This window comes from Macrobrachium rosenbergii, chromosome 36, assembly GCF_040412425.1.
Source record: "Macrobrachium rosenbergii isolate ZJJX-2024 chromosome 36, ASM4041242v1, whole genome shotgun sequence".
In the NCBI taxonomy this organism is placed as follows: Eukaryota; Metazoa; Arthropoda; class Malacostraca; order Decapoda; family Palaemonidae; genus Macrobrachium; species Macrobrachium rosenbergii.
The window spans coordinates 15,005,746-15,019,166 of NC_089776.1; the positions used below are offsets into that span (position 1 = coordinate 15,005,746).

A 13,421-nucleotide genomic window follows, 5' to 3' on the forward strand; every position below is an offset into this window, starting at 1 on the left:
GTAGGATTACGTCAGCAAAAGGTATGAATTGACGTGTTGTGTAAGCTATGAGCACTTCGAGTTACTCGAAATGCAGTAGTTGCCATTTCTTAATTTAATCCCTATTTGCATCTCATACATTTACCCTCCAAGTGCCTTTCGAAAACAATTTCCCAATGTAATGATCTACATCCCTGTAAAGTTTTAATCTAGAATTTTCAGACATTATCTTCCAGGTAATCAGTACCAAGAAACGTGAAAGGAAACTTATCTTCCAAATGCAGTGAAGTGTTTGCCATTTCACACAATAATTAATTCTAACTGTTAACCGCTACCACTTTTTTGCATCGTAAATTGTTGTTCTCTCTAAATAATAATTTAGTAATAAACCTCATACATATAGAGTTCACTCCAAAGTGCTTGAGTGATTCCTTGAGAGAGAGAGAGAGAGAGAGAGAGAGAGAGAGAGAGAGAGAGAGAGAGAGAGAGAGAGAGTTTGGTAGTTTCTGCTGGCTGAAAGTGTCACGTTTAGCCACTACTACGTATGGGCGGACTCAGCTTTGCTTACTACAGAAAGAAATGATCGATTTAGGTTTTCAATGCAGATATTATCGAGGTAATAAACAATTATATCAATTATTATCATAAATTATGATCAAAATTCACATAACTTCTGATAAAAAATTGATGTCATAGGGGATTTATTGTTGTAGGTTAATCATACTTCTGGCAGCACCAGAAGAAAAGGTGGAGCATCAGGTGAAAACTGAGAATAAACCCAGAAAACTGAAGGAAAAGGTGACGTAAAAACGAAAATTTCATTTGTTTAGTCTATGTTAGTATGTCGAACACGGGGTAGGGGTTTGATTTTGAGTTATAAACCTTTCTGGGGCGACATAGAGGCCATGTGCAAAATTTGTTTCCGGGTCTGTCAAGCGGTTCGGACTTCTATAGTGGACAAACGAATATACAAACATTCACTTTATATATATATATATATATATATATATATATATATATATATATATATATATATATTGCAAATCGAAATAGAATTCATTCCATTCTGGGATAGCTGTACACAAACTGTAAATAATTATATATTCACGTCAATATTAATGTTGATTCTAGAATCTAAATCACTGAATACTATTACCATTTACTTCACGAGCATTTTAATCAGTCATAGAATCAGTTATATTGAGACAGCGGCAGAGTTTCTCATCCTGTAATTTTCCTTCAACTCGTCACCAGATTATAGTTCGTACTATTAAAACAATATTCATTAGCCCGATTCACCAGAGCGAAAGCAAATTTTACAGGGGAAGACTTTCCTAACGGTCAAGACCATGCAGTAATATCGTTATCTCTGGCCAGTGAAAGTTCATGACTTACAGTGAAACTATTCATCATTTGTAATATGTATACTGCTGCATGTCACAAGTTATGGCTCTCATTCATAGTACAGTATAAGCATGATAGTACTCACGGGATGCATATATGTCATGCCTAAAAATTATGGGAATTTTTTTTTTTTTTTTTTTTTGTAATGCTCCGTTCACTCATCGAAAATCAAGAGCATTGGCAACTCGAGAAACACATCGCGTGAGTCCTGGTGTTTCCATATGCTGATATTCCCCGTTACACTATGTACTGAAAAATGCTAGCTTTCAACTTTTTCATTATCATAATTGATTAATGTCATTTTGCTCTCAAATCCCACCAGATCTGTTATTTCCTCTATGAAAGAAAAAATCTAATCTAACGATTAAAAACACTGAGATGGCAACACGCTTCAGGGGTAGATTTTACAGTTCACAATCCACACAGTTACTCAAGAATTTTCTCGCTTATTTGAATTTTAACTTAATTGTGGTAAATGAGAAAGGTCAGGTATATGTAAAAAAGTAAATTTCATATACATAGTTAAATTTGGTGTTTTACCAACTTCGTAAAGTATAATACAATTAAATTTAAATGTATTATAATTTAAAATAAAATATTTTCTTGAGAAAAAACATTGCCTGCCTTCATGCATGGAAAACAAGGTATCAGAGGAAGAAATATTTTGATTACAGTTTTGATTGACAAGTTGGTGCTCAAACATGAAAAAATATTGATATCATTAATAAGTGAGATGAATTTGGGGTAAATCCAGTGGGCACAAATAGACTCATTATTGACTGAAGTTCGTGAATTAATGAGGATTTGTTTTCATAAGTCTAATTACACTTGTAGGCTTAAAAGTATCGACTATCGTATGACAATGAGGATTTATAAGTTAATAAGGAGTCCATTTGTATTATTACTGGTCTTTACTAAAAGAAAAATAATATTAGTAATTTAGCTAAATGCTCTCACTTGATCTATCTGACAGCTAGCAAGCGGAAACGAATGTTATTCAGTGCACTCATAATGAAACATTTGATTGTCATGACTACTGAACATAAGTTGTTTTTTTTTGTTACACGAAAATGGTATCTTTCCAGATTTCATAAAAATACGATGTTACTTTCATGTTACAATTAATAAAATACTTATGCCAGCATGGTTCTTAATCAAGTAAGCAAAGAAAAATAATGATGTTGGTATAAAATCTTCCATATTGGATCAATAACAGCACTGGCACTGCGACAGGACCCTCCAGAAATGTTCCGTAAGGGATTTTTCTTAAAAGTTTTGACATTAGTGATTCATATATTAACATAGAAAGAATAAATCACATTTTCTGAACTAAAAAAAAGAAAAACCAAGACACTGCCTCCCTTGCCAGTCGATACGTTTGAACGATAAATTATGGATTCAGTACACATTAGTGTATTCACGTGAAGCATAACCCTCCCATGTGAGTCATGATGATCTTTCACTAGCAAGAGATAACGATATTACTGCATGAAATTGACCGTTAGGAAATTCCTGCCCTATCGCTTTGGCTTTTGAGTGGGTGAATCGGAAGCGAAGTTATATATAATATGAAAAACGCTAGCGATGCCGCAAATGACTGATTCTATGACATTCAATATTCTCTGACGACGAACAAGTCAAGGAATATTCATCTTCTGACACACGAAAAACACTGGATCAACAATTTTGACCATTTTCTCACCATTTCTAAATTTCTCAACTTCCCATCTTCACCTTGTTCTATGAGGACTTCAAAGTTATCACATATGTAAACTTCGAAAATTATATAAAAAAAAATCTGCAAGTGATTATCCGAATATATGATGGCTTAACACAAAATATTTGATTTCAAACGCTGGGTTTTATTCAGAAATTGTGCGATAACATTTTGCACTTCTTTTCAGTGCTACGCGATCATATGATACTTCATAAAAGGAGACGCTCACGCCAGCTGTGGCAACATGCTTAACCCAAAGCAAGGCAGTGGTCTCTGACGCACATCCGTTTTGTCACCGCGTGTCCTGTTGCTTCATAGAACAAAAGTCAGTGATGTTCCGTTTTAAAGATCATTTGTGTATTTCGGCTTATGATGAAGTCATTCAGAGAGTACACAGGATCTTCAACTTGCGGTTGACATCATTGTAGAAATTTTAGTGGCTGTATTAGGCCGTGGTGTCTTCATATTGCCCAAGGATATTTTCCTTCTACAATACGATTCCTTGCATGTGACAAGACAAGTTTAAGGGTTTCTTTAACATTAAAAAATGCGGGGAGGGAAATCTAGGAAAGTTTCTGTTTCTTGTTAAATGGACAGTTGTAATTTGAATTCGGATGCTAAACAGAACATCTTTCATGGATGGACACTTACTTGAAACAACCATAAAACCACAAATCTTTCAAATTAGTCAAGACAAGGCAACCTGTCAGTACCATATCAAGAACAGGTATGCTTAACTTAATAAACACAACTTCCTGTGCAAATTTCAATAACCAACGTAAGAATTATAAAAAATGCGGTCATTATAATCATCATTTACTGTAATTCGAGAAAACATGCCAAAATTACCGTGAATCAGCTCCAATTACTATTTTACTCGGACGAAACAATACGCCAAGCAAACTGCTACTGCGCATGCCCAACTCCAAGATATCCCTTCGGGAAGTAAACGGAAATTCCTTTCGGTAGTGAGTCACCGCGTCCAGGAAAACAGTATTTTCTCATCGACCCCCCTCAAGTGCTATTCATACAAAGGCACGTTTTGAAAATGGCAAAAATTTACTAACAAATGAGCTCATCTTTGATTACCCTTGCTTTCTGGCATGCCTGCATTAGAAATGAGGAGGCAGAGGCAGGGCAGCTAAGACAGTGGTCGTCGCTCACGATACTTTGTATGGAAAGCTCCTGAACTGCCTATCGCATATGCATCACATGTGCACTTGCATTAGTGCCAAAATAAATCAATACATGCACACGTAAATTCATATACGTAAATGTTTAACATCTGAATAGTCTGATCCCTCCTTTCACTCACGCAACGTCTTCACCACACACAAGCGTGCGCGTTCATTTTATATATATATATGTATATATATATATATATATATATATATATATATATATATAAATACATACTATATATACTGTATATGTATATATATATATATACTGTTTCAATACCCTTGTCGACTAACAGAATTTGGTGTTTACAAGATGTAAATTTCAATGTTTGTCCTTACCTTCATCATATATTCTTAACGTATACACCCAATGATTCTCATTACCCCTACAATTGTGTAAATGCCATAGGAACAACACACACACACACACACACACACAACACACACACACACAACCACCTACACACGCACTCTTTCTCACCTGAGGCTACACGAAGAGTTTTTAGAACGGATACAAAACACTACACGGTGAGTCACTTCTGAACCCATCCCCGCCCTGACGACGTCAATAAAGAACACCAGAAAGCTGTGAAAGGTCATGAAAAATATCTTTAGTGACTAAAATGGTCAAATGATAGCTCTCTATGGTAAATTGGACTCATGTCAAAAAACATGTTCCATATTAGCCATCCGTTACCTAGCGAAAACACTTACTGATGTTGTTGCTCATTAGCTAAATGAAGCACGTATGACGTTTACTTGTCCTCTACATAAAGACGCAATGCAAAATGTTTCACGAATAAAGGAAAGTTAAAAAGGTTTCTTAATATTTGCTGGTAAACAGTCACATCTGCGTTAGTTCAAGTTGTCCAAATATACAAAAATCTGTCCTGGTCCGTTTTACTCGAACGTAAAAAGAAAAAGAAATTCAACAAAAAGCAATGTACTTACTGAGCTACAAAACGAGGTATATACTATTTAAGAACACTCGGGAACACAAAGGCACAACGCACAGATTCGGGTGTTCCAACCGCTTCACTGATTAGAAAACGTATTTTTAGGCAACTTACGTCACGGTTCGTGGCAGCGGATGGATCACTGCTTTCTGTTCATGATATTTTTTTATAGCTTTTCATTCTGTGTCCATAAGTCGTACAAAAAAAAAAAACTTCTAATCGACAGTGTCGTCAGCATTTGACATATGTTACCTTAATTCAGTAAAAATAAGGAGAAATGAACGAAATAAACACTGAATTCCTCGCATCAGCTGACATCATCTCGGTGTCTTTCCAGTGATGTAATTCTCCATTTCCTCAGCGTGCCTAGTGTTTGCTTTCATTTTATATCATGTCTTAGTTTGTGTGACACGATAGTGGTGGTAACAGACCCTTAATCGGACATTTATAATCCCCATAAGGAATTATATAAAAATGAGCGAGAGGCAACATTAACAAATGCATCAATAATAATGTTGCTATATGGCAACCATATCCAATTTGCTGAGCAATTAACTCTAATTGTCTCTAAAACTGTTATAGGACGAAAAAGCCTCATATGATTTATCTAGATGATTTTGATTACTATGTAAAACTACAGCAACATCCGATATGTATGTAGTAATATAACTATTAAATGATTCTCAAAAGTGCGATTTTGCAACCTTTCTTCGTCACTCGCTGATTGGGTAGTGTTCGTTCGCTTGATATCTATGTTAATTTCAGTTTACGAAATTCTTCAGTAAAATAATTTGCTTGCTGCATAAAGTAACGCAAGTAAATAAAAAGAACATCTGTGATTAGTGGTAATAACAGCATACCAAGCCTAGTGCCACAGCTAACTCGGATCATATTTACAAGACTAAAATAAACATACGTGGCAACTCTCGGGCGCTTGGCCAATGAAGACAACAACACACATTGCTCATTTCGGATGAATGGCATTTTGTGCAGTTGGTTAAATATATGCTTCACGTCAAAGCCGACCTCTCACCTCTATCTAGCATTTACAACGAAAAATGAATGGAAAGCTACAAGATACTCTCTCTCTCTCTCTCTCTCTCTCTCTTTCAATGCAAGTATAGGAGCACTAATTCCAAAACAGACGCACGCAAAATCTGTACACAATGAAGAACTGAATTAAAAATTAGACTGGGAACAAGAACAATCGAACAACAGGAGAAAATCGACTTCTGATCTGGCCCCAGACTAAGCAAGAAGTCTGAAATCGCAGCCATGTGATCATGATATCGCCTGAGGGGCAAATCATTTTTAGCGGCTTGCGTCTAGAAGATAGATGTGCGTTCCATCGATTGCGGCAGGGTTGATTTCCTTCCGAGACGTTTCTATTATAGACATTTGGCAATAAATATAATTAAATCTTATTACTTCAGCTTTAGAGGATTATTTGTCAGTGGTTGGCTAAAGTACTCTCAAATACAGAAGAAGAATCGTGCTTCATTCATCAAGAATAGTGAAACCGGAAAGTCTGAAAAGGCATTGCATTGCATACAACACACAACGGATGCACATTCGAAGTCTGTGGTTCGATCCCGTCCGATAAGTGGCCCGCCAGTCGCCACAGCTGGACTCAACAAGAGGGCGTGAGGCTAAAATCTTCACCTTAGTCTTGCTGAGGACCGGAAAATTTAGCCCTTCTGGCGCCACTCCTCTGAAGAATGAAAAAGTGAATCGTGAAATCCACAATCCACACACACACACACACACACACACACACACACATATATATATATATATATATATATATATATATATATATATATATATACATACATACATACATAAAATGCGTTTTTTTGTGTGTGTTTTCGCGCGCGCGCGAGTGCTTGTTTTCCTATTAAAATAATACCTATTTACCTCGTACAGGATTGCATTATTCATCTGTAAGGTTTTCGTTGGTAACCAAATCAAGCACTGACATCAAAACAAGGCTTGATCAGGCTTCTGTAGACCTTCTATAAATAAACCCATCGAGAGAGAGAGACTTCAGGCACCATTTATTGGGGGCCAACTCGCTGCGTAAATATTTCTTTTTGAGGCCAAAGGACTCGCCGGCAAGTAACAGCATACATACATACATACATGAATTGAATAACAAGCTACTGGGGAATGCGCACATACGTACAAATTTCAAACATTGATTATCATATAAAGCTTAACATGAAACAGATACATGCATGAACAGTCATTAAGCAGATTATTGGGCGCACTGCATGCATTAACCGTCTTGTATTGTCTGTTTGTACATACAAGGTATATTTAAAGTTGTAAGTATGCTATATACGTTAAGAAAAGGACAAAATGAAAATTTAGTACTTAGGGCTGCGTACATGCGAACAAATATATATTTTTCAGAATAAAAATAAACATGATTTGCAGTGCACCAATGAATAATGTGGGTAGGCGGAACGTCAGTCTCACTGAAGGACTAGCGTCCTTATCGTTGCTTCTCATCATATCTTAAGAGCAGAGACTAATGTGTGGCTAATGATATAAATTCTCTCTCTCTCTCTCTCTCTCTCTCATTACAAAAACCTTCAAGCACTAAAGCCAGACAGTGAGAACCATCTCCTGAAATCATACGGTACTATATCACTAGCATCCCACCTCCTAAAAATCTTTGAGAAAAACATAAAGAAAACCATATTCATACATCTGACCAACAACGATGTCCGTGCCAACCAATAAGGCTCTACTGAGGGAGATGCGTGGCATCGCAACCAATCAGCTAAATACAGTCAGCAATCAGATTCCCAGAATCGGACAGCGAGAATGAAATGGTTTACGTAAACTTCGCCGGGCCCGTAGGTTTTACTCCATAATTTGCTTTCAAACCGAGCGCTCCAAGTATCAGGCTACTGGAGCATAAACGAATAAATTAGCTCACAACGCGGACAAGTTCAGAAACATATACTCTGGGAATAGATCAAGAAATATCTATCATTATCTTGACTCGATGCAAATGCCATTACGATAAAGCATTGGATTAAAGATCTCAAAGTCATCGTCTCCGACTACTTGACACCGAATGTATCATAGCAAGTGCACAGTCGCCATGGGTACTCAGATTTTTTCAGACACGGATATCAGCACTATGCTAACACTCTGGGTGACTTGGATTAAACCAATCATAGGCTATAGCTCCCAGCTGGTCCCAACAGCCAAGTAACAATGGCAAAACAAACAGTCTGAATGGTGTACTGCGCAGTTTCACAAAGAGGGTCGATAACTAGACTGAGGGCATTGAAACTAAGCATCCAAGCTTATGCACGAATTAAAGAAAAAAAAAATGCATCTACAAAACGAGGAGGTAATTTTTTTCAAGTCTACCAACACACCCATTAAATACTCTCTTTTAAATCCACCACAATCCCAAAACAGCGTCAGCTCTCTGTCCCAGTTTTCTCTGCACAACCCAACCACGATTGCTCGATCGTACATGATCATTCGCACTCGCGGCCTCTGACGATAAGAATTGTCTCCTTTACTTCATCTCGCCACTGCGAATTAACCCGCTCATAGTTAGACAAGTTCCTCGATATCCTCCCAGATGAGGCAAGACGCCATGGCACGTCATTTCATCGCTCCTAATAATACTCGGCCCAGTTCTTACGAGATCTGGCGCCTTGTTTTCAGTGCCGAAGTCAAATCCAACACCATTGCTGTCAGTAACTGCAAACAGTAGAATCTCTGCCCACACAGGGGAGGATATCGACGAGGTAATAATACCCTATCCACCGGTTAGGCGGAAACGATGACTCTCCCACAGCATAACAGCTCATATTAAGACTGAATATGACGATAACCCCGTTGCTAAGTTGTGTTGAGACTGCCAAATGATTTTCGAAAAAATCAAAGAGGAGTCGAGGGGACGATTGGTCAAATGGAATAATGAGGCCTTCAAGATAGATCTGTCCTCTCGTTTGTTCTCATTCGCTTGGACACGGTGCATTTGATGGACATTAATAGTAACAACAATAATACCTGAAAAATTTTTAATTGCTGCAGTAATTTTGATAACGTCGGCGTTATCAGTATTATTATTCGCATTGCTTGAGAGAGCGAGAACAAGAAGACGAAAGATACGGACGAATGACAGTCATAAAAGACGGGTCGAGAAGGCAAGCCCAGTCCTATGAACCTTACGTACTGTGTTTGTAGATCAGCCCTCACCCTTCTACAGGAACGGCAGTGAGAGAAGAGAAGCCTCACGACAGTTCACTACCCGTACAGTATCGCTATCAAACACAATAATAAATACATGAATATCCTTGCTGTTTTATTAATACGGATTTTAAGAATACCTTACAATAATAATATTGACCATTAAATCTATAAGACAGCTGTTACTTCTAAGGCAGGTGAAATAGAACTCAAACCGAGGTGTATGAAAAAAAAAGCAAACCCTTTGGCGGCATCATACTTGGAAATATATATATATATATATATATATATATATATATATATATATATATATATATATATATATATATAAATATATATATAATTATATAATATATATATATATATATATATATATATATGTGTGTGTGTGTGTGTGTGTGTGTGTGTGTGTGTGTGTGTATGTATAATAATCTTGTGTGAGGAGCACACGAACAGTGCCTTGGATCTTTTGCTCCTCTACCATGCTTCGATTGTGCTTATCATTATAGCGCTGTCTTCGAAAGTGATGAAGTCATTCAAACAGAAGCATGTGAATAAAAACATGAACAATGACACTATTGCTGGACAGCACGCGAGTTGTGAGAACATTCAGATTGACAGCACTTTCCAAGGCAATGTACCAACAACTACTATTACTACTACTAACCATCATCGCCGCAACTACCACTAAAAATAAAGCTGAATGACATTATTGAACTCACACTGGCAGATGAATGTAGACCCACTATCAATAAACCTCACTGTTAGGGTGAGTTCCACTGAAAAAATTGGCACTTGAACTCAAGCCGAGCGCACTGGAGGGACAAACACCACTGGACTTACGAATCAGCGGCAAGAAGAAGAAAACACTGGCTCGACGGGTCTTCTCCTATCAAGGTGGTGACGTCACCGTTAGTCGACAATTTTTTTTATCTCTGAACTTTACTATTAAACGATGGCGAGACATGAAACACAGCGATAATGGAATGACGGCGATGAATGAAGTAGATGGCTAAAGAAAAAAAGAATACCAAAAGAAGCATGAAAGTTGCCCAAGTGGTGGTCTCCCATCAGACGTCATCGATATAAGAAGTAATGACGTAAGTCTCCTTACGTCACGCCACAGGATGAGGCACAGACATGAGATAATAATAATAAAATGCGAAACTTGTTTCAAAATGTGCCTGTTTGTAGAACCATGTGAATGTCGAAGATAAAATTGCTAAGTGACTTCCCATTTTCTGCCTCATGATCGTTGACGCGCTGGCCAGATACTCACTCCGATTCAAGATAATAACAGCTACTTGTCATACGACCAGGCACTCCTGAATCGGGTGTAAAATGTAGAGAGAGAGAGAGAGAGAGAGATACTGCCCCCATAGACCTGCAAAACAGGAAAGAGAAGGCACCCCAATAAAATGAAAACGTTGATGCATTGCGTAAGGAGTAGCGCGCACTAACGCAACATCCAAAAGACGATAGCAGAATATTTCTAACGAAAGATAACGACGCGAAATGGTAAAAGGGTCTAAATCAAGACTACCGTTGTTGAGTCAGAAGTGGTTTGAAGTGGTGCGAAGGAAGGAGCCTGGAGACGATGGAAGCGCTTTCCCCTTCAAGAGCGAGACTGGATCGCCCTTGGCAACGACCGGTCTCCATAGACCTTGCCTAAGCATGCGTAACTAAGACCTCAGATTGATGGCCTTTGGTTTGGAAGAGGGTCCGAGTTGGAGACATACCATAAGCAGTAATGCTCTATGGAACTCGCATGAACAAGAACAGTGTTACCAATGCACGAGTAGTGGAATGGATGACCGCCAGGGAAACAAAGTCTGCTCAGCGCAAGTGCCTCTGGCAGGTGACACTAAAAACCGGAAAGATAATCTGTCTTAAATATTGCATCAGTGATCCACAGCTCCTTATCATTTTATGATAAAATGATAATGACAAGACAGAGGCTTGTGATGTCTCCACAAAAGCGACGAGCCAGTGGCACATTACCCTTCAAAGAAAGATTTCACTTCGACCTTGACGACGAGTTAAGCACAAATTATCGACTGGACTTACTGTATCTCTTCATGTGACTGTTTCAAGTTTGACAACTTGCTGCTATGATTTCCTTTGATATTTCAGCTCCAGTACTCTCCACCTCATCCCTTTTTCTAAGAAATACTTGTAACTTAAAAGACTATTAGTCATATTAAACCACGCCTTTATGTGCCCAATGCGTTATTGATGTGGGCTGTGTCAGAAAAAGACAGAAGCGTCTCATTTCACGATATTCTCATTTTATTTACAAAACAGGCAAAATGGTTCTCAAATCTACGACCATTTTACATCTTGCATCAGTACATATATGAACCTGCTGATTCAACGCCTCCTTCGCCTGCATCATTATCAACCAGAAATTTTCAGTTCCTTAAGTTTCACTTTGTGCCATTCACTGTGAGGGTTATCGTTTTCACCATCTTTATCAGAGCCAGTTTAGAATTTTCGTTTCCTGTTGTGTAAGAAGCCCATCTGTTTCTCTAGGTTACCATTTCCCACATGGCATGGCTCAGTGAGTTTCTTTCCCACAGCTGCAAGTCTCTGGAAATTTATTCCTGCTTCCGATTCTGATAATCCAGCTCTGAAGACGAGTAACGTCGCTTCCCTTGGATCATTATATACAGTTCTTGGTTCTACTAGGCCTGCTGGGCTTAGCAGAGGACATTGGGACTGCCGCCCAACACTGTCTCTGCACTAAAGAGCTCACTAAATAAATGCTCATTATTTAAAAAACAACTTGAAGGTGAAAATGGTTGACGTTAAACCATCCTGACTGCTTACCCATTTTACAGATTATCGGTCGGTGTCAGTGGAATCCGATTTGATGACTTATCTGGCGTCGCAACAAGATTGCTCAGGTTACACTGGGAAAAAAACGAACAGATTACTCTGCTTCACAGTGGATGGCAACGTGCACTGCAGTTGGCAAGATTGCCCTCTCAGGCTTCACACCTATAAACCACACTGGGATTTGTGTTCAAAAGATAACGCCAAGATAAATGGGAATTTTTCCGCAAGCTGAAGTCTTCGTGATTAAATCGTAGAGTACACTCATCCTAATTTATTACGCAGATAATCAACTTGTTATAAAAAATGCCTTGGCTCGCCCGTCAATATATCTTGCCCCAAAAATTGTAGATTACTTGTCAGGAAGGTAAAAACCCAAGGAAAGCTTTATAACAATTTGAAAAGTGCTGATATCTTTGCAGTTATCAAAGTAAATCTTCCGTACGTCTTTTCCTGTATTGACAGACTTCATCGCTCCATGATATTGTCTATGTTTTTTGAAAAAGTAAAATTCTTCCAATATCATTATTTACAACTGGACACGTAGTGTGAAGCTACTTATTTTTGTTCATACATTGCTTACTTTTCTCTGGGATGGAGCTTAAAAAAAAAAAAAGAACAATAGAAACATGATAGGGAAAGTGAAGCAGTAATGGTACTCCCAACAAAAAGTCTTCACAAGAGTAAAAAATCCACCCAAGCCCACCAAAACCCACTGAATGTATTACTTTAACATATTTACATTATAATTATAGATAAGTTCTAGATTTATATTTGTTCTATACTTTAATCATTATAAATCTTGGTAAAATTCAGAATAAAAATTCTACTAAAGCCTAAATATCTATGAATGGTTTCAGAATTGCTTCAACAATCCTAAAGTGTTCTCTAGTTCTGATTTACATTGGAATAATTAGCATTTTTCTTTTTTGTTGTAAGAGCCAATCCTTCGTAATAGCTTAGGAATTCCTAGGAAAAAAAATATATATAAAAAGTGGGAAATTCGCAGACAATAAGCAGACAAACACAAAGATAGACAGACGAATGATGGACAAACCATAGTCTGAAAAGTTTGCTGAAGTCTTCTGTTCATGTGAACAAAAATGATATCTGAAGCAAGCTTTG

The 13,421-nt window shown here is 37.8% G+C and overlaps 1 protein-coding gene across 9 annotated transcripts in view; it reads right to left on the reverse strand.

Moving 5' to 3' along the window:
• The window catches only part of Rho1 (ras-like GTP-binding protein Rho1), a 208,137-nt gene that overhangs the window by 54,910 nt on the left and 139,806 nt on the right, over positions 1–13,421 (reverse strand). For 2 of the 9 annotated variants that reach the window (XR_010858447.1, XM_067134689.1), the window contains exon 1: positions 10,184–10,318. The exons of 4 other annotated variants lie outside the window; for them this stretch is intronic. Coding sequence is in view for 1 of the 5 variants with exons in the window: in XM_067134686.1 (XP_066990787.1) it covers positions 12,291–12,294 (4 nt within the window). In the remaining 4 variants the exon portion in view is untranslated. Of the gene's footprint in view, positions 1–5,232; positions 5,333–10,183; positions 10,319–12,290; positions 12,437–13,421 lie in introns of those variants that run through there. 3 more of the 9 variants (XR_010858448.1, XM_067134686.1, XM_067134690.1) reach the window with 3 other exon arrangements.